This window comes from Molothrus ater, chromosome 20 (genome assembly GCF_012460135.2).
Source record: "Molothrus ater isolate BHLD 08-10-18 breed brown headed cowbird chromosome 20, BPBGC_Mater_1.1, whole genome shotgun sequence".
NCBI classification, from domain to species: domain Eukaryota; kingdom Metazoa; phylum Chordata; class Aves; order Passeriformes; family Icteridae; genus Molothrus; species Molothrus ater.
The window spans coordinates 5,231,063-5,253,413 of NC_050497.2; the positions used below are offsets into that span (position 1 = coordinate 5,231,063).

At 41.8% G+C, this 22,351-nt stretch overlaps 1 protein-coding gene across 2 annotated transcripts in view; it reads right to left on the reverse strand.

Moving 5' to 3' along the window:
- CDK5RAP2 (CDK5 regulatory subunit associated protein 2) overlaps nt 1-19,722 on the reverse strand; it is a 71,166-nt gene extending 51,444 nt beyond the window's left edge. For both annotated transcript variants that reach the window (XM_036394013.2, XM_036394012.2), the window contains exons 1-14: nt 19,651-19,722; nt 19,451-19,512; nt 18,745-18,812; nt 15,255-15,365; nt 14,367-14,443; nt 13,509-13,629; nt 11,913-12,064; nt 10,860-11,022; nt 9,508-9,561; nt 8,981-9,100; nt 8,288-8,380; nt 6,777-6,995; nt 1,211-1,381; nt 310-483 (exon numbers count right to left, since the gene is read on the reverse strand). In XM_036394013.2, the coding sequence (XP_036249906.1) occupies nt 310-483; nt 1,211-1,381; nt 6,777-6,995; nt 8,288-8,380; nt 8,981-9,100; nt 9,508-9,561; nt 10,860-11,022; nt 11,913-12,064; nt 13,509-13,629; nt 14,367-14,443; nt 15,255-15,365; nt 18,745-18,812; nt 19,451-19,512; nt 19,651-19,703 (1,638 nt within the window). In that variant the 5' untranslated portion in view covers nt 19,704-19,722. The remainder of the gene's footprint in view (nt 1-309; nt 484-1,210; nt 1,382-6,776; nt 6,996-8,287; nt 8,381-8,980; nt 9,101-9,507; nt 9,562-10,859; nt 11,023-11,912; nt 12,065-13,508; nt 13,630-14,366; nt 14,444-15,254; nt 15,366-18,744; nt 18,813-19,450; nt 19,513-19,650) is intronic.
- Between the last annotated feature and the right edge of the window lie 2,629 nt (nt 19,723-22,351).

A 22,351-nucleotide genomic window follows, 5' to 3' on the forward strand; every position in this document is an offset into this window, starting at 1 on the left:
CAGCTCTGTGCAATCTTTCCCCTTATCTATCCAAATTACACAAACTCCTCTCTGCTCCTCTCTCCAGAAATGCAGATATCCTCCCACTCAGTGAATTATGTCTGCCCTAACCACCAAAAAACCCTACCTCTTTACAGCAGGCAAAACATCTGAAAGTAGGGAATTTAGTGATGTCATATGAATTCATCAGAGCACAAACATGGTGAATTACAACATATATCAGTCCACAGCTTTGAAGCCAAAGTCAAAATTCTCTTCAATTTGAAGTTCAGGTACTTACCTGCAAATGATCAGTTATGCAAAACTCACCTCCAGCTCTCTGACTATCTTGATAATTGACTGTTGAGTCTGTGCAGCACATTTCTCCTCCACTAAGCCCTCATTTTTCAGTTCAAGTTCTTCATTAGCTCTTAAAAGGTTCTTGCACTTATTCTGGAGCTCCTGCAGCTCTGCATCCTTTTCTTTAACTGTTCCATCAAGTCTCTAACAAAAGAAAACAGGCAGTTTTATAAAATTTACTCTAATTTGAAACTGCAAAATACAAAACCTAACAAAACTAGAGGAATATTCAAGGATGACCTGGAACATGTTATTTACACACCTTGCAAAAAGAGCTCAATTTAAGACACCAGAAGCAAAACCAAAAGATACAAAGAAGCTTTCCCCACCTATGCAACCCTTTCAGTATTAAAAAATTAAGTCAAGGCATGCACCTTTGTCTCCAGGTACAGAGCAACCTCAGCTCCTCTCTGCATTGCTGGCTGAATACCATTACCACCTTTTTTACTCTGTGCAAACTGAGCAGGGCCCTGTTACCATTCAGGCAGGAACATTCTCATAGAGGATATTTGGGGCCCCAGAAAAGAAGATAAAATATTTCAGTATCTATTCATCAATTTCACTTTGTGCACAATAAACTGAAAATCATGATCACTTCAGAGCTTTTACAACAGTGACAATCCTACATAAGTATTAGTAAAGCTTTCTTCCCCCTCTGTCCACACGCTTCACAAAACCCTAACAAGAAATCCTGGTGAATGTCACACACTCTGTAATTACAGGTCTGTTCTGCAAATACAGTATTATGAGAAGTGAAGGATTATCTTCAAAATCAACAATAACTCCAACTACAAACGTGATTTTGTAATAATTCCCCACACAAAATCAAATGATAACTTTCCATTTTTCATTTCAGAGCAAGTCTACCTACCTGAAGCAGCAGATCCTTGTGATTGACACTGTCTGTCAGCTGCCTTATAACAAGTTCTTGGCTCTGCAGCTTCTGATTGCTTTCACTCAAAAGAATATTGTAATGGTGTTCAACTGCTTTTTCTTTCTCAGTCATTTCACCATGTAATTTCTCTAGCTGATTTCTAAGGTCCTACAAAAAAAAAAAAGAAACTGAATATGCAGCAAATCAACTTTAAAGAAAGTTTAAGACTAACAACCCACACTGTCACTGAAGAATGTACTGAAGCCACTTTCTCTTGGCATAAATGAAAACAATTAAAGAAAGAACAACTTTCAAATAAGATGTCAGTATTTTCTTCCATAAATCTAGGTTGTTGTTTAAATGCTTTTCATACAAAATGGCTGGTCTCCAAGGCTGTTGGGAATATTATGCACATAGATGTTGTCAGAATGAACATTCATTTCTGAGTCAATTTACTCTCTGGCTAGAAATAGGAGAAAATTGCTTACAGGTGATTCATTTTGTCATTTGCCTTTTTTCTCATCACACCATGAAAATTGTTGCACACTGGTTACTTTGGCACCAAACAAGAGGTCAGAAATGTTAAAACTTTTTCCTTTTGACAAGAACACAAACTTCAAATGACCAACCAGGTCAAGCTCATGATCAGAAGGGATGAACAGAACTTGATCTTGGCTCTGGCTCTGTTAATTACTTCCTGCAGCTCCAAGATTAGCTGTATTACCTCCACATCTTAGCTTCCCAGCAGAGAAATGTGGACATTCTGCTCCTAAAGCACAGGAACAATCTCTTTCAACAGCTTCTACACAGCAGCAAGTCCCAAGGGCTCTGAGATGTGTTAGGACCAGATTGAAATGCTGCAATGGAAGAGCAGCAGCTCCTGGGCTGCACCAACCACAACCCCAGCTCTGCTCTGCAGCCCCACTGATCTGTCCCACTCCAGCTGCAAACCCACAGCTTTCCATGGGGTTTCAAAGTCTGGCCACCTGACAAAGCCTTGGGTCCCAAGAAGTAACATCAAACAATTCCTGTTCCTGACACTCTGCTAGGCACCAGGACAATCACTACATCTCTGTGAAAATATGAGATTATCAGCATGGGATTTACAGTCAGCTCATAGTTAGAGTGGAAAATATTTAAGGGCACAGGGCAGTAGGAAAATTTCCAACGTGGCTTCTCTGTCCCTCCACCTTCTCTCCCACCACCATTGTTTTGTGTCTCTTCCAACATTTTTGCTGGTTGGTTGGGGAGTTTCAACACTGTCAACTGAAGGAAGCAAAGCTTGCAAAGACTCCATCCTAATTTTATAAACTTTTCCTCTACTGCACAGATTGTGTGGAAGAAAGAGAGGTAGAAACTTGTAACACAGGAGCTGTTACCTAAAATTAAACAATTAAAACTTGCAGGAGACTTTATACTATCTAAACTTCTGTTCAGACCCAAAGAACCAGGAAACACAGCCTACATCTTCAAATAAATGTTTGCTACTTATTCCCCAAAAGGGCCCATTTGTGAAGTAGCATGAGCCCTTTAAATAGTTTGCACATATGGTAGTCACTTATAAACTTTATTTTTACCTCCACTGGGATTTAAAATTTAATAGTTGTTTCTTATTCTAAGTCCAAAGAAATAGCACTAGTGACATTTTAATTGTAGTCTCTTTAAAAACTGTTTTATGTCCTTTTCTTGACTTAATTACCTTGCTTCATGCAGGTTCACATCAAATCCTTAACATCACTTTATTACTTCACTGTTTTATTTCTGTTTATTTTGCACATTAAATGCAAAATGTCATTTACAAAGCCTTTTGGTTTACTTACTTCATTTTAGCTTCATCTCCAGGTTTCAGCTAAGAAACACCTAACAGCTCCCAAAACCCCCTCAAATGTTATTCAAAGAATGATTACACCCTGACCCTCAGTTCTACAAACTGGTTTTTTTCAGGAGCAAAAGAACTACTTGCTTGACTAAGAAAACTGAAGAACAGCAGAATCAGGTCCAAGTTTTGTCTAGATACCCAAACTCTCCAATATGTTCCTGTTTTTCCCTAACTGCTGCCTATAAATACAAACTGCAGTGGGAAGCTCTGATAATTGCAAAGGCTTTTGGCTCCAAGTTGTGGAACTCTTCAAGTGGGTCACATTAAACCTATTCCCACACAGCACTGGAATTGGAAGCAAAGGATCAACAGCAGTGTTATCACATTCCCTGTGCTGCAAAGGTCACTCCTTGGCTTTTTTAAATGTTATTTTTATACTATCATGTTACTGAGTGGCTTGAACTGACACATTACCTGTAATTAAACTTCAGGGGACTTTTCATCTGGCCTGCAACTTCAAGTGACCAACACTGTGACTCATAGTGAAAAGCAGAAGCAGCTTGAAGATGACAGACATGCAGAGTTAGAAAGATGCTGCTGCAACAACTGTACTCCACCTGTTATCTCATCTCAGTCCTCCTGGTGCACAGCACCTGTCAGGTGCAGAAACCAGATTCTGCCCTAAAACAGCAGAACTCAGCAATGGGCAGGTTTATGGGAAGAGCTGGACTGACAAGGGATGTAATTGTGGAAAAAGTAGAACAGCCTGTGTGAAATTTCCAATTTGCACATAACTTTGCCTCTCCTATTTCTGCCCTCAGAACTCCCTAAATCCTTCCCAAGGCAAGCTAAAGGTGAGACTGAAAATTACCTTCTTTGCATGAGCTGGAATTGTGTAACACACCAAACTATCCATCACTGTAGCGGGTTGCTTGAACTCATTGACCACTCAAATTGTCTGGAAGAAAATCTATTGCTTTCTATACATTGACTTGCAAGGGTAATATAGTACCTACAGCTCTCAGAGCATAAACTTTGCAATTCTCTCTGCCAACCTTTTCCCCAAGAGACTTTCCTATGATTAATGATAGCTGAACTAAGAAAAATGAATGTGAAACACTCTAATATAGAAGGCTGGAGCAGATGCCTCCCCCTCCTTGTCAGATGAAAACCAGTTTGGTGAATAATTAAGTTGTGAAGCTCCAAAACCTTCCTCTCAGGCTAAACTACAGCTAGGAAGACTAAATAATAAATTCTGCCTAATGAGTTATTATGCATTTCCCCAACCAACTGATCAAATATGAATATCTAGTAAATACACTTGAACTGTCTACATTTAGGCCTGGAGAGAGAATGTGAAGTGTTTAGTCATGTAAATTTGAACAAACTTCTCAAGGAAGAAGCATTCCACCCCTGTTACAGGCACAGCACCATGATAGCCATGAACAACATCAAGGATGAGATGCTCATTCCTCACCAAGAGTGTGTAAAAATAAAAGTCCAAAGTTTCTTGTTCCAAAGAGCTTTAAGTGATGTTTAACAGCATCTTGATAGTGATGCTTAACAACAGCTTTTGGAAAGGACAGAACAGAAAGAGCTTTAAAAGCTCTTTCAGATACCTTTTAAAGTTGCCCACCCTAAGGCTGGAACATGGTTCAAGAACATCTAAATCCATTAATCCAAGAAACTGCTAAAATTGGACCAAGTCTGTGATGGGGATGATCAGCTCACATGTAACAATCTCACTTGTTGGAGTTTCACCTTCTTCCCCTCCAGAACAGTAATGCCCAATTCATGCCCAGACAAACTGGGTTTACAGCAGGCCATGAAATACATTTTAGGGGGAGGTTGTTTGTTGGGGTGTTTGGGTTTTTTTAATGAATATATGCAAAAATTTAGCATTACCTGCTACACCCAATTACAGTATATGGGAAGTCACTGCAAATTTCCCTGTGAATGAGTGAAGAGCTAGGGCAGCAGTTCATTACAGAAATTGAGGGCATTTTCTACAGTTTATACACTTTTTTGCTAACTTTATTCCAACAAAATAGAAACACTGATGAATAGGCATCTTGGAGCATAAATAGAGCTGAGTTTTTAAGGCTGTCTCATAAAAAGTTTGCAGCAGATCACTGAAGCAGTCTCCTATTTGTCAAAGAGCAAAATCTCACAGCATATTGTTTAACTCCCACATATCTACTACTTAATGGGCAACACTTCACAGGCAATGTGGTTCTATCCAATGTACTTGCAGCTCTGAAATTGAAGCAGCTGTTCTGCAAGGAGTAGGAAATAGGTTAGGGATATAATTTTTATAAGACTGCTCATCTTTTGGCAGGAATGCTTTTCCCCAAGGAGCTCATCTTTACATGAAAAACTTGGACATAATGGAGTCAAACAGGGCTTCTGTAATCTAGCTAACTTCAAATCCCCTAGCAACTCCCTCCTCAGTCCTATTTTTCCTGTCTTTCCTGTACAGTTATATTCTAGCTGCCCTGAAAGATGAAAAAAAAAATCTGAATAGAGAAGACAGTTAAATATAAAATACTTCAAATCAATAAATGTTCTTTGTGGCTGTTTTACTGACAGCAGCGATCTGTTCTCGCTCTCCTTAACATCAACGCCCCAAAGAAATCTCAAAGCACACCAAAGATAGAGATTTTGTGATGGCAGCCAAACCACAGTTGACAATCAAGCAAAAATGCCTTAAATTGGGAGTAGGAGGGGGAGAGGAACTTCATTTATTTGTAGGTAAAGAGACCCCTCTGCTGGTTTATAGGAATAGTGCAGGAGCAGCAATTTCCACGTCTCCCTGCTTTATTAAGGTCCTTATTTAATAATGGAACCAAAACATCTAGTGAATAAAGACAGGCTCATTAAATCTTTTATGTAATTTAATAGAGCAGGAGACTAATCCCTAACTGAGGAGGATCAGACTGTGGATGCAAGCAGGACTCTGCTCATTATGCAAACGCTGCCCTCGTGGAAGCAATGGTGAGAAGACTTTAACAAAATCCACATGACAGAGCATTCAGGTGAGAAGTGGTTTGTGTCAAAGCCTCAGCAGAAGGTGCATCCTTTTTCAAATGAAGAGAAGGAGAAACTTGGTCATTCACTTTGCTGCATCAGCTGTGAGTGCTGGGAGCAGGAGAGCTCATCTGAATGCCCACAGCAAGGTAAAAACCCTCAAGAGAATATGAAGCAGCAGAATTAATGAACAGCACCTCATTTTTATGTTAAACTGTGATCAATTAATCCTGTGCTTTGGGTCTTTTACAAGCAGAAGTTATTTAATATACAGCCTTTAAGTAACCCTGCTAGAAGAGCAGAGAGCAGGCTGAGGTTTGACTCCAGGTCACAATTAGAAGAAAGTTTAAGTAGTGAAATTTAAGATAATCTATAGACATGCAACAGGAAAAATATGGCAGAAATGTAAACATACATCATCCTGATGTTCAGATTCTCCCATCAGAAAAACTGGACCAACAGTAACCATTTACCATTTCTAAAGGTTAATGGTTTTTTTCCCTAGGACCTAACTATCAAAATTATATTTAAAATATTATTCTGTGCAGATTATGGGCCAGAATTTTCCTCAATCTTCACACACAGCATTAGACAGTGTCAGGCATTTCCTTCCCAAAAGTTATTTAAATTAAAAACCTAATTTAGTTAGAAAAGGACCTGCTAAAGCACTGAATGATTTCTAGACTTTAGGAAATAAAGGAAAAACATGATAATAACATTAATGGTTTTGTCACTTCTGCTCTTCTGCAGTTGTGCTTCATCCAGCTCCTTCTCCATTTTCTCTCTTTCCAAATTCAGATCACTCAGCTCCTGCCCAGTGACTTTAATGATCCTCTGCAGCCTGCGGTTCTCAGCGTCCTTGGTGAGGTTCTCTGAGCGCAGCTCTGCCAGCAGAGTCTCCTTCTCCATCAGCAGAGCCTGGTAATCTGCAGCACCCTGAAACACACAACAGCATTCAGCCTCCAGAAGGGGTTTTCTGGAGCCTGGGAGTCTTTGCCACCATTGCATCCCACAGCCCTGCTCCTCTTCCCAGTGTTATCAGAACTGGGGGGCAAAGAAACAGTGAAACGACAGAACAAGGAAAGTGTAACACTAAAACCTTCCTCTAGTGATGTAACAGAACTTCCTCAGTGCAGGCTGAGGAAGTTTCAAGTGACAAAGAATGAGACAAAGGGTGACATGCAAAGGAGCCCACAGTGCAGACAAGGTCATGGCAGTATTATTGATTCACAGAGCTTTAATTACATCCAACTATTTCTGGACTAGAGTCCAGTTTCAGTCTGGACTAGGGCAGGAAGTTACTGAGTCTTTCATGGAATCACAGAATTAAGATTAGGAAAGACCTTTAGGATGGAGTCCAGCTGCCAGCCCAGCACCAGCACCGTGCTCAGCACCAACCCACATCCCCAAGTGCCACAGCTGCACATTTCTGGGACGGTGACTGCACCCTTCCCCTTGGCACAGATCTGTTTTGTGCTCAACCACACACTGCTACAAGTGGCCCTGGAGCAGAGCAGAGGTGACAGGAGCAGAGGGCCCTGCAGCACCTTTTACTCACAGAGAGCTGCCTTCAGCTCAGGGCTGGAGCTAAGGAGCAGAGTGATGAGGAGCAGGACTCACTCTGCAGCGTGGGCTCTGCGGGCAGCAGGGATCAGTTGCACACTTCTTAAACTCAGAACTTTTTTAAAAAAATCATCAAGTCCCTTTTCTCCTTCACACACACACACAAAAAGCATTACTAATTCACATTTTCACAAATAACATTCCGGTGTTTTATAAATAAAAGTGGTTTCACATTTATTCACATATAAATAAATCCAAGCAGGTGTCTCGCACCCAGTTCAACTCTAATAGGAAGCCTGTGCTGGCACCATAATTTTGGGAAAAAAGCTCAAGAAAACCTCAGCTCCCCAGATAGTTGTGTCTTTATTTTTAAGTTATTCTGATATTACATGTTTCTCCCTTAAAGATTCTCAATTTGTTTAGATTTATAAAAAAATCCAAAAAACAAGAAGGAGAAACAAGGTAAGTTATTTTAACATTCTATTGTTCAAATAATTTTACTTAGGATTTTTTTTAAAGTAATAAACACTAAGAACTTTAAAACAACATTTTAAACTGATTTCCATTCCTCTGCTTTCGAAGACAGCAAGCACTGCCTGCTGTGTGGATTTACAGAGAAGGAAGGAGCAGGAAGGGGGAAATCACAACAAATTGCTTGTTCTTACCTTGAATTTTTGGACATGTGCCTTGTGAGTTGCCTCTCTTGCCTTAGCCAATGAAGCATTTAACTCTTCAATTTCAGAAGCCAGCTCCTCATTCTTTAAATAAAGTGAAATGAATACTATGTAGGAAAAGTTATTTCCAAGGGATGGCAATGCAGTAATTTCTACCCCATCTCATTAAACATTCATCCAACTACACAAAACACTTGCAAGAACATCAAATACATCATAGTAAATTTTATATAAAGAAATTCTTGCTCTTATACACTCACTAGACTGCCTATCACTCAAGTGAAGTATTTCCCACTCTTCCACACAATCTGAATTTCAGCTGATGTTGACCTCTCTCATTTTAGCTGCCTTTGACAGCTCCACTTGCTCAACAACATAAAATACCCCTCAGATCTTCTAAATGGTGCTCAGAGCTGATAAAAATCAGTATGCAGCTGAAAACATTTTTCTTTCAGGCTCCTAAGGGAGGAAGATACTTAACTGATACTTTCTCCTCTTCCTCTCTCCTTCAGTCCAAGAGCCCCAACTGCAGACAAGCAGAACTGCTTGGAGAGGTGACAGCAGTGACAGGGACCCACTCAAAGCCTCCTCATGGTTCCAGTGAGACCAGACCTGCCACACACACACACAACACCCTCCCTCTGTGGTACTTCAACAAACCAGCAAGATCATAATGACCCTCACCTCTTTTTCCTTTGCTTTTAAGGCAACAGTTAGTCCTTGGATAGTTTTATCCCTTTTCAAACCATTCTTCTTTTCAACAGCAAGCTCATTTTCTCTCTCTTGCAGCTCTTCTTGCAGTGACTAAATTAGATTATGTGAAAGTTGCATTAACTTCCCACTAAGAGACACTGTAACTGCACATTAATAAGTACACTCCCTCAGAGTTCTTGGAGGTTATTAGTCAGATTAGCAACATAAAATACAGTTCCCAAAATGAGAGGCAGCATCTTAAAGAAGTGCCTGGAGTATTGTATAAGAAGGGAGCAGGCCACGAGCATCAGCTTCAATATTTGATGAGTGTGTCTATCAGCTTTACTGAAAATTGCTTCAAAAACAGGAGGGGTCCTCCTGTCATCCCATATAAAAGAGAATTTAACAGAGGACCTGCTCTGCTTCCCTTGGAGTCAAGGCCTCCTGTGCCTATGAAAGGAGAACAGAGGGAGCACACTGAAAGGGGTCAAGGAAACAGGAGCAAAACTGGAACTTACCTGAATTTTTTTTTCAAAGGAATTTCTCTCATTTTTAAGCTCCATTCTAAGAGCCTACAAGAACAAAACAGTTGTTATGGCCCCTTTTCATTCATTCTCAACACAAATACACTCATTAAGCCTTAAAGTGAAGCAAAACGAGCTTAAAAACCCTGGGCACGAAATAAACCAGTCAAAACTAAGAAGAAAAAAAAAGAAAATAGAACAAAAACCCTCAAAACATGTTCTTCTATGCATGAGACAGAACAACTGCACTTGCTGAGTTAATAGAGGTGCATTTTTATGTGACATTTATCTTTGTCAGCAAGATGCTTTTATCAAGAGAGATTTTAATTAGCACTTTTCCCTGGGGAGGTGACAGAATTATTTGTTTTAGAAAAGTAATCATACATAAAACCAGAGTTGTGCAAAGGTATTCATCAGATTTTTTTCTCCAATACTGCCCCCCAAATGACCATATGCACTCTGTCCACCTTCTGTGAAATGATTAAAGATGATGCTGTTTTCACCTTGACACACAAATACTCTTGTGAAACCAGGGGAGGCTTTCCTGGCACAGATTTAATTGCAAGATCACCCAGAACTGCAAACTTTTACTGCCTCTAATCAATGCAATCATAAAAGTTTCTTGACATAGACAAAAAATGTGTCTCTGTACTGAGCTGAGCAATATTAAGTTTCAAAACAAAAGGGAAGAAAAAAATCTCAGATGCTTGACAGCCTCCATAATTAACTTTCTTAATTCTGCCAGCTTTAATTTTGTCTTTGAATAGGAAAAAAAAAAGAAGAGAAAAAGCCTCTGGCCCTGTTTCTACATTCCAGCTTTCAGGATCTCTGTCTTCCTATTTATGAGCCAAGTGAAATAGAAGACTGATGCTTGTACCTTTTGTAAGCTAAAGGGCAAACCTGCACTTTATTTCATGAGAGGTTTTTATGTCTATCTCCCTTACCACAGCTTTTTTTTCAGCCCATAACAGCAGAGACACTTCCCAAGAACAAATTCTCAAGTCACATTCTTAACTTTTATAGCAGTTATGTCATCCAGTGAGGGATCTGTTAACATCTAGGATTTCTCTAATATATACCTCTGTAAAGCAACTGCACTCTGTCTATTCCACAGGCATCAAGTCAGTGGGAAACACAACCTCTCACTGAGGGAATGGATAAATAAGGATAAATACTGCCCACCAAGCCAAGCATAACCCATGAATGGTAAGGAACTGGAAAATGGAGGAGGAAATAATATTTTAAAAAATTGGCTGATGTCACTTACATAGAGTCACGCATAAAACCTTTAAAATCCTACCCCCCATGAGATTTATAACACATAACTCATCAGGCAGTGTCCTCACCTCTATCTCACTATCCTTTTCAAGCCTCAAGGCAATGGTAAATTCTCTGATTTTTTCTGCTGGCAAGTTCCCATCAGAAGATCCACTCTGAGACTTTTCCTTCTCAAGGTGTTGAATTAGAGCTTCTTTACTTTTCAGTGACAGATTCAGTTGCTCTATAAGTCTAAAATGACAAGATTTTAAGTATTAATCTTGCACCATCTACCACCAATTCTCCAGTCATTGCAGTGAATCTTGCACACAACTCTCCTAAATGAAGACTCAAGACAATACTTGTAGAACTTAAGGAAGGACTTTCATAACCCTGGCAAACCTGAAAATGGGCTGTAACTTTAACATAAGCAAACAGGGTTGAGCTATTTGCAAAGTGCTCATTCTTATTTTCCTCCAATACCACTTCAAATATCAACAGTTAAGTTTCTATATTTTACTTACATTGTCCTTTACAGCACACACAAAAACCTTATTAATCTATTTCCTTTCTTAGCCCACACACCACATCCTTATGTGCCTTCAGCAAGTGTCTCTCCAGAAGCCAGTTTCATCTAAATTTGTGTGGTTCTCATTTCACAGAAACAAAAAAAAACCAAAAAACCATACTAAAAACAAGTCAGGTCAGTGATGTTGTCTTCTCTCAATACACATCTTCACACTCCCAGTATTCCAAGAACAATAAAGATGTTTTTTGGCAGACTTGAGTGTTACACATGAAAACTTTGCAGGGTAAGATGCCATCACTGATTCCTCGTGTTCTGTAGCCTGGATTGTATTTCTAACAGTGTTTCTCTTCCCATTAAATCTACCAACCTGACCTATGAGCTTATGTTTCACACATCCTGACCCTTTCAGGCTTTCAGGGAACTTTTAAAGATGACTTTGCTCCACAGAGCACTGAACTGGTTGCTGTGTTGCCATTCACCCCATGGGTGGCCAGCAACTCTCCTGTACCCAAGGGCAAGACCAACCTAATCAAAGCCAAAGCTGTGCTGACTCTTCACACTTTAACAATAAAGAATTCCAGCAGGCAGAAACATTACTGGCAACACTTCTGACCTGTCTTTCTCAGCTTCTGTAACCTTGTCCACATCCTTGGCAGGGGCATTGATAATTGAAGCAAGTTTCTGCTCAGCAGCAATTCTCAGAGCTTTCTCCTTCTCTGCCATTGCAAGGACTTTTTCCACCTCTTCTTGGGCAGCTTTAAGATTCTGAAATGAAAACACACAATCTTGATGCCTCTAAGAACTAAATGCTCATGAATTTTTTCACATACTGAAGTTTCTTCTACCCAACATATGTCAGGAAGTTTAATTTAGGAACTTTTACCAAGTATTTCAAGTTCTTTGTAAATGCTTCTGAACTCTGTGTCTGCATTTTTAAGATTAATCCACTTTCTGTAGTTCAGAAAGAAAGGAAATTTGTTTCAAAGAAATAAAAAATACCCTAACTGATAGCAGAACTAGAAACAAAAGTGCCCCTATGCTATGGTTTTAGATTTAGCAATTATAAAATGGTTTTGTCCCACTGTCCTCCCACTATCATAATAAATAGCTACACTTAAATGAAAGAGGTTAAAGAAGGACTTTTTTGTTCAATAAAATTAATATTCCCAAGCTCACTGTAGCTAATTGGAACTCTCTCCAACATCATTTATAATATTTTGCAGGAACTGATAAAGTATGAACCAGACATTTTTCTCTTGAACAGCAAAAGAAACGGAGATAACAGCCAGAGATTTCAGTCAACTCCCTCTGGGTGACCCAACTCACAGAGATGGAGAACACCAAAAAAAAGACACACAAAACAACTTGCCATATACTCCATCAAATTTGATTCAGATCTTCATTTTTACATTGCAAGCTTCCCTGCTGTGCTCACCCAATTTATGAAATAAAAGCCTCCTTGTAGCCTAACAAGCCATTCCCCCCTTGCCTTCACATCTAAACTAAAAAGCATCTTTTTGGGGGAGGGAGAGGAAAAGCTCCTTCACCCCTGAACCTCCCCACTCAACCCCTCTCCAGAAAAGCTGTTTTGCCAACATTCCCCTGTCAATCAAGAACTCTGAAGGAAATTAATCTTTGTTAGCACTCCCTAGATCTGTATAATTACATGGTGCTGTGTAAACCTGTGACTAAAACCACACTGCAGGGTCTGAATTCATAAGCAGAATAAAATTAATGTCAGAGGCCAACACTACCTTTGGGCTACAGAAAATACCCCATCACCATGAGATCAGAAAATCTGCTCTTCAACCTATCAGATCTGGAAAACACCAGCCTGACTGCCTGATTTGGGATAAAGGAAGCAATTTAACAACTTCTCTACCAGTTCAACAGCACAAAGAATGCTTTCAGAACCCCAGTTCCACTAAAATGAATAAGAGGTCATGCAAATTCCTCTTTTCTGCTCCTTGAAGGAACTCACTTAAATGGACTTCAATCATCCTTGTGGGTCCCTTCCCTTTACACTACAATATCCCTGTAAAGTAACCAGAGCTCAACAATAAATACAGGAATAAACTGTCTCAAGCACAGATAGTGAGGAATGAAAAAAGACATTATGAAAATATATGCTGACCACAATATCAAATTTCAGATAACACTACAAAGACAGCAGTGATTCCTTATTATTCCTTCAGCTGTGGTCACTCACCTCTTCCAGAAGGTTTATTCTGCCAGTCAGCATTTCCTCCATCTCTTGCATCTTCTTTTGTGCCTCCTTCCCATGCTGCACTTCAGCATCACCACCCTGGGCCAAGCTTTCAACTGCCTTACTGAGAGAAATAGCACAGGCATGAATCCCAGTGCACATCAACATGGAAAACACTTCAGGTTCCAGAGGCTGATGGATGATGCTCAAGCATCTTCCACCTTCTCTGTACCTGCTTATCACTTTAAGGTTCAATACAAACATCTATGGACTATGCAGCAATCTGGGTGCTGTCTGTGAGTTCCCCATAAAAGCCTTGGCACAGTGGCTAAAGAAGCATTTTAGATGTACGATGAAAAAGTGAAATATTTCCTTTCTATTTCTAAAGCTTCCAAATACACTATAAAGCCTTCAGCAGAGCTGTGTTTTCTACAGGAAGCAGCACTGGAATAAACTGAAGACACAGAGCTGCTGAGATCTCTCCATTTGCCTTTCCAGTATTTGTTAACACCTTGTGAGAAAAGAACAGGTAGTGTCTCCTTACTCAACACCAGATGACCACTTGTTCATGATTGCCACATAAATTTTGCTTTCTAGCATGACCTTGTGCAAAGTTCCCATCACAGCAATACCCTCTGAGCATCCTAGAGAGATCAAACAAAATTCATCTGCTCCAGGAAAACAAAGAAAATTCCACTGCAACTGAGGCCATGGGGCAATCAACAGCTGCCAGCCTGGATGAGTTTTGAACCAGACATTTCTAAATAAGTGCCCTTAAGATCCTCCAACTCCTAAAGCACACAGAAACACATAGAAACAAATCCTAAAAAAATGGACATCAAGAAATAAACTGGTGCTTACTAGGCCTTGATGAGCAGCTTCTCCCTCTCCTGCAGTTCACGCTTCAGACTTTCTATCTCAACTTTCAGCTCAATGTTCTGTGATAAAAGAATGAAAATATCTGCAAAGAACTGGAAGATCATCCATCCCAAAAGTGAGTGGCAGTGTGTAGATTACTTTTTGCTTGGACCAGCAAATACAAAGTATCATTGGGATAAGAATAGACATTTAGCTGTTAAAAGACATATTTTGCAAGGTTCAAGCCTTCCAGAAACATCAGTAGCATTCAGGACCATTGCACTCAAGCAATACAAATCCCCTGCACACACATTTAACTGTTCTAATAGGGAGTACTCCACTTCAGTTTGGGAGTTTCCAGGGTTTCCAAGCATATCTCTTCTTTAAGCTACAAGATATATTATTTTCTTTTCAAAACCTGATTTTATCAGCTACAGAGGTTTTTAGTAATTTCAGAATTTTTGTTTTATACCTTGAGGAAACCTCTCATGATGCAATTGTACAAAGAAGTCCTTGGCCAGGAAGCTGACAAACACCAATTCAACACATCAGCAATTACAACAAAATCACCAGTGGAGAAGACCAGGCAGCAATATTCAGCTGCAACCATGATCTACCCAAACATCAATTTATGTTCTTAACTACTGAAATATGCATCAAGAGAGACTCAAGTTTCCATCTCATTATGGAAAAGAGACCTGAGGAAAGCACCTGTTTAAGTCACTTTAATTTAAGCTATTATTGAAAAGGATAAGGTCAGAATAAAATAATCACACCAAAATTTCCAATGACAAAAAAAGACTTAAAAGAAAGTGAAAGAGGCAAAAACAAATAAAACAAACAAACTCTTCAAAAGAGATAGCGTTTCAGGAAATGTTTCTAAATGCCTACGATTTTGTAGATTTCTTCAGTGGGACCATCAAACTTCTGCTGCATTCGCTCCTCCAGAAAATAAATACGAAGTTTCAGGTTGAAGTTTTCTTTTTTCAGATCAGTGATTTGCTGTGAAAGAAGAAAGATAACGAGAAAAAGGAAAAAAAAAAGAAAAATCTTAACCTCCAATAGTTTTGCTTTTACCAGTGCAAGACCAGAATTCCACATCCTCGACACAGTTAAACTCATATGGGTGACACACATGTATGTGCAATTGTAAAGGTATTAATTAAATATATAACAGCCCTCAGCTCTTTGAACTATCCCCTAAAGCATCACAATACTGACTGACTTGACAAAATAAGAATTCAGGAGAGATTTTTTAATCTAACAACATTAAGGAATTCTTCTAAATAATGAAACTTGAACAAAATGCAAGACACAATACATTTTTCATCTTGAAACAGAAATATTTTCTAGAGCAAAAGCCTGGGAAGGCAGTTTCATTAACAGGACCCAGGTAACTTTATTCATAGCAAGAAAAGCTACAAGCACACAAGTGATCCCATCTGAACACCAGTAAAACCTTTATCCCATCCCATAATTCAGAGTGCAATTCTTTGGGGGAAAATTGCTTATCACTTTTAACCTTCCTTGTAGAAGCAGTAACTTAGTTGATGGTTTCATTAAAGAAAGGAGTCTCCCTCTAAATTTTTTTAAGAGATGAAGCATAAAACATTCATTCAAATAAGACTTATGTCCCCTGCCAGATGCTTTCAGCAAATGGAAATCTAATATGTTACAGAGCTACTAATAAAATATTTATGTAGGCTTTTCCAGGACACTACAGTGCTATTTGTAAAAATTATTAGCAATACAATTTCCAAAATATTTGGCTTGTGAAACCCAAGGTTACTTTCTGTAACTGCACTCAGAACCTGCATCTGCAAACAACTGTTCAGTTTAATAACCCCTGCCCAGAAAGCTGCCTCGTCCTTATTCACAAAAGTGAAAATCCACTGAGCAATTGAAAATCCTACATAAACTTTGTGGCTCACTCCCACACCCTGAAGGAACCTGTCAGTAAATCATTCCCAGCAGTCCCTGCTCATTCAGAAAAAAGTCCAAGTGACAAAAACACTTTGAAGTTGCACCAGCTGAACTTCTAATTAGTCTCCCTACATTCGATATATTTCTGAGTCAAAGGGAAAAAATAATTTCAAAAGAATTCAGCATTTCACAACTCTTGTTACATGTATTTCAGTGGCAACAGAGATAAACCAAAGTGATTAAGGGTAATATTTTCAAAAGGCAAATGAAACAGACTATGCAATCATAAACCAAGGAGTGAAACAAATGTCATCTCTGATGTTCAGTTTCTTGGATGAATGTTAGAGCACACAGACAATTTATAAGTTATTGCTTAATGAAAGAAAACATGTAAAATGTGAGAAAGCTCACACTGCAAAAAGATTTTAAAAGCAACCCTCTGAACTTATGCATTTGAAGACTCAGTCTTAATTCTTTTATGCATTTTGATTCCTGTATTTAAACAAAAGGAATGAAAACAAAGACTGATATACATACTGCACAGAATATTCCACAGCATGAGCAGCATGGCAGCAAATCCTAGCCCAGATTAACTCCTTTCCAAGTCTGCATGGAGCCAGTTTTGTTCAAAAGGGATTTGTCAGCAGTGGCTGTGGTTTCACAGCAGAAAAGTTTCCAACTATAAAGGCTGTTTTAGATTCACAGCAAAACTCTAAGAGGGTTTGGAGAGACAAGAAAGAATCCCACAAATATTATTACCCAGCTCCCTTATTTGATACCCATCACCCTTTCTGCTCCTGAACACCTCATTTCCCATAACAAGATCCTCCTCAGAGATGCTTTTCACTCTGCCCATGTAATCATGTAATCATGTTTTCTATGATAGAATGGTTACCACCACATTGCAACAATGTGGGACACCATAAATAATTCAAAAACCTGCACCTCCAACATTATCCAGCTCAGCACCTTCTCCAGGTATAAACATTAAAGGACCTTTCTACATGGATCCACCTTTCAGCCCACTTAAGGGTCCTTATATCCATCCTGTTCTCTCTGAGCTACAAGGCCAGAGCTCATTCTTTTCATTACATCCTTCTTACAGCCTGTATGAATAACAGAGTTACAGAAATAAGTTTACTGGTGTTTAATGTATATTCTTCTTCCTTCATGGCAATGGATCTTTGAGCTTCATCACACTGCTGGCATCCATAAAAGTTCTCATCCCATGGGAAGTTTTACAGCTCAGTTTAACAGGAGGGGTCTGAGCATACCAGGATGCCAGACCTGTGGGGAGGCCCCTGCTCTACATCACACAGGACAAACAGCAACAGATTTCTCCTTCTTTCTGCAACTTTTTTTCCCTGTGCCCAGGAACCCTGCAGACAAACCACAAGCAAAATGTATATTCTGGACTGAGGTCTTTGGCACACATCACAGTAAGAGATTTTAAGCACATACCAATGCCAAGGCAGTGTCTGCCTAGCCCAGCCAACACACAGAAAAGAGAGAAAGGGAAATAGATACAAACTGCAAAAAAAATCCTTCACCCAAAGCTTTCCAAAACAAGCTTTAAATTCTGAGCAAAAAGCAGGGAGGATGTAAGGCCACAAGAAACTGAAAGTTTGTAAGAAACACTCATTTCAAAGACAGTATTGCCACAAAAGGTAGCAGCAGCAGCACACTGAAACTGCAGACTCTTGGCAGAGCCCAAAGGCAGCAGCCACAGCCTCTGTCTGTAGCAATCATCTCAGAGATTTTAGATTGCCTTCCCCTCTGCAGCTTCTTCACACAACAATAAATACCTGAAAAGTTTTTCACTCTAGTCCTGAATGGGGAAGTTGTCCTGCAACACAGCCCAATCAAATCAGCATTCAGCAGACATAAACAACTGTCTTATGCAATTTAAAAAGCCAATACAGTTAACATATTTTTAAAATCTAATGTTTTCCTTCATATTCTAGTAAGTGCCAAAATACTTTTTTCTACAGGATTGTCACAATGATACTAGACTTCTACAACACAAGCATTCCAAGCACACTCATACTATAAAGTTAAAAGGCATTATACTGCAGTCAATGAATTAAAAAGCCAAATCCCACACTAACCTAAATGAAAATAAACTTGATGCTTCCCTGAAATAAATCAGCAACAGATGTGCAAACCAAGTTCTGATGTTTCTGGTGAGCTGCAGGAACTTCTGAGCAGAGGGTGCCAATTTTTTTTCACAACTTCAGCGCAGCAGTTGGCTGCTCTGAACAACAAATTCCTGCCTCAGTTTTTGAAAGCAACACTTAAGAAATGGAGCTTCAAAGCATGGACAGGGACATTCACCTGGTCACACCTCCAAAAGATGTGACCAACTGAAACAAACTAAGAGTCAACACTTCAGCCAGCATGCTGGAAATATCTTGGCCATAAATCTGTCACCGACTCTTACATTAAAAGTTCTGCTTACATTTTCATAGTCCTTCATGGTCCGAGCTCGAGCTGGTGAGACTGTGTCTTCTGCCACATCTGGTACTACTACACATTAAAGAACACAGAACAAGTTCAGACAGCAGAATCTCTCTAAGTAGGGTTTCAATTTGGCAAAGGTCTACACTAATCTAAACATAATAAAACCTTTAGGGAAGTGAGAGAGGCACTGCTTGGCCCCCTGTTTACATTACATGTCAGTATCTACATTCCTTTCTGATCACACTAAGCTGTCTATCACTTAAACTCCCGAATTCCATCACACATTTAAATTATGATGTACACTGGAATTAGGCTATGTGAGGTGCGCCGTCAATAAACCCTCAGGACAAGAACTGGATGATGCACAGCGTGCAACTCCCCTAACCCTGAGCAGAATGTGACCAGGCAGCACGACCTTATGGATATTCCAAGTATTTTAAGTACACGCCGCACAAAACCGCTGATCATCTTATATAAGGCTGAAAGCCCTAATGACCACAGGCAGCGAGCACACAGCAGTGACGGCAGCAGCTGCTGGCCTTAAAAACTCTTACATTACGCCAAAAAGCGCATCACTTAAAAGGGGTTGGGGTTTTTTTTGCCTTTTTGCCAAGAGTTTGAGGTTTTTCCCGCAGGTTTGGGGTCCAGCGCGAAGCACCGAGCCGGGCAGGGATGCGCGGGCTCCGGCCGCGATCCAGCCTTACCTTGTCGGCCGGGCGGGCCGGGCTGGGGGTCCCCGCGGGAGATGTCCGGCAGCTGGAGAGCGCTGGGGAAGAAGGAGGAGAGCGCTGAGAGCACAACGCCCGCGGGCTCGTCCCCCTGAGCCCGTCCGCGGCCGGCGGGCCCGGCCCCGCCACACGCACCGCGCTGCCCAGCGCATCCCCGCCCCGCAGCTTCCCCGTACCTGCCCTCGAACGGCAGCGGCAGCGTCGGGTCCTCCCCCGGCAGCGAATCCATGGATCTGCCGCACGGCTCCCGCGGCAGCCCGCCGCCTTTGTGCGCGGCTTTGGCGGCTTCCCTGGAATTCAAACGCCCGCAATCGCTTCCGCCATCTTTGCGTCGAGCGCGCTGAAGCCGCCGAAGCCGCCGCGGAGCGCGAGGAGGGCGGGCACAATGGGAAGTGAATGGGAGCCGCCATGTTTGATGAGGGCAGGAGGCCGAGCCGGGCGAGCAGCGACCATGCTGGCTGAGGGCAGAGCGGGGCGGGTGCCGGCCGGGCGCCATCTCGAGTGAGGGAAGGAGCCCTGGCTGACAGCCCGAGGGGACGGGGCGCCTGAGGTGATGCGAGAGAGGACAGGGTGGTCCCCGCCGCTGCCCCGGCTCTGCTACAAAAGTGTCCCCATTTGGAAGAGGCTTTGGAAGGGAGGCACCCGGCCCTGGCTCCTGCCGAGCCTGGCAGAGCCGCTGGCGCTGATGTTTACCGTGTTCCCGCAGGGCACAGCCGTCATTGGGCTTGGCGGAAGAAATAAACACGCGTTAGTTCCACATTCTGGTCACTGCTCATCGCAACGGGCAGGGGTGCAGGCAGCTGCTGTCATTATCCGCCCAGGCGGATTTTGAATGATGATCTGAGAGGGTTTTTTTGGGGTTTTTTTGGGTTTTTTTTTTTTTTTTGTAAAGCGAAGTTGTAAGCGTGTCGGCTCTCCCAGTTTTTGTGGGAGAAAATGCAACTGCATTGACATTTCTGGACATGGACAGCGGGAAATGCTGAACTGCATTAAATGCTGCTGCTGTGGCCCCTCCTTCAGGGGCATGGCCAGGGGAGCAGCGCCGGGCGCAGGTGGAGCTCCAGACCCCTCCTTGCTGTGCATCCTCGCCTTCCTTTAATTCATTTAGTACCCGTGTGCAGGATTGAAATACCTCCCTGCAATATTTATTTACATCATCACAGATTCACAGAATTATTTAGGCTGGAAAAGCCCTCTGAGATACGGAATCCAACCTTTGACCAATCCCTGCCTTGTCAGCCAGCCTAGTGCACTGTGTGCCATGTCCAGTCGTTCCTGGGACACCTCCAAGGACAGTGACTCTATCACCTCTCTAGGCAGCACCTTCCCAATGTCTGATCACCCATTTTGTGAAGAATTTCTCCTGATGTCCAGCCTGAACCTCGCCCCTACAGCTTGAAGCCGTTCCCTGTTGTCCCTATTGTTCCCTGGGAGCAGAGCCCGACCTCCCCGGCTGTCCCCTCCTGGCAGGAGCTGTGCAGAGCCACAAGGTCCCCCCTGAGCCTCCTTTTCTCCAGGCTGAGCCCCTGCCCAGCTCCCTCAGCCCTTCCTGGTGCTCCAGCCCCTTCCCCAGCCCCGTTCCCTTCCCTGGACACACTCCAGCTCCTCAAGGTCTTTCTGGTCACAAGGGGCCCACAACTGGGCACAGCACTCGAGGAGCCTCGGCCGTGCTCAGCACAGGGGACAATCACTGCCCTGCTCCTGTGCCCACACTGGTGCTGGTACAAACCAGGAGCCATTGGCCTTCTTGCCCACCTGGGCACATGTTCAGCCCTCTCAACCAGCACTCCCATTTTCCACTGGGCTGCCTTCCAGCCACTCTGCCCCCAAAGTGCATCAGGCATCAGGTGGTGCCTCATGCTGGGATGCTGGGACTTGCTCTTACCATTCTCTGTAACACAAGGAAGCACAGGAGTGACCCCTGTGCATTAGATTTGGTTTCCTCTTTTGGATTTGGTTTCCTCTTTGGTACCAACTCAGGTCAGGTTTCACTCTAGGCTGTCTCAAGAGCACTCTAACCCAGACAGGAATTAGGCCATGGATAAGGGCTGACCACAGGCCATGAATTCTGTGAGTTTATTATTCCCAGTTGGCCTGGTGCCTTGTGAACTCCATTTCCTCCATGTACCTGCACTGTTTAGATTGACACTCACCTGTCAAATGCCCCAGGCTGGTGGGAGCAGCCACTGCAGCTCTGGATGTGTAGGTCATGGTGGGCTTCCCATCCTTGCTTAATTCTTTCAGCTTTATTGGTACAAGTGCACGATGGAGCTGCAGCAGTCCCAAACTGCCAGAAGTGCCAGGCACTGCTTAGCACAAGTAAAGCTCTTAAGCCCATCTCCTGTCCAACTGGACATGCCTCATGCTTTGCATTTGGGGTCTGATGACCCCAAGGGATGTTTAGTCCCTTCAACTCCCCCATGAGAGACCTCAAGAGACACTGCTCACCTTATGTGACTGAAACCCTTTTGCAGTGGCCTCTGCCAAGCTGAAATTAAGTTCACAAAATCAGGTCTGCCATATGGCACCAGGATCTGGTCAGCCAGGCTGAAATGTGAGTTTTCCTCCTTTATAGAGCAGATCTTCATAAAATGACTAAGTCCACTCATTTAAAATGATAATACCAAATTATTTAATCTTGTTTAAGGTTTCTGCAAGGTTTTACATATTTGATGTAGGTCTTTAAATCAGCACCCATCTGCCACAATTGCAGAGTAAATCACTCTGCACACACAGCACATGAGTCTGCAGAGTCACAGCCCGTGTCCAACACACTGGAGTCAAAAGGAAATCAGCAGAGCCCTCCTTGTGAAGTTCATTGCTTCATGAAGTGGCTGTCTGATGGACAAAGATATGGATATATAGACATACATCCCT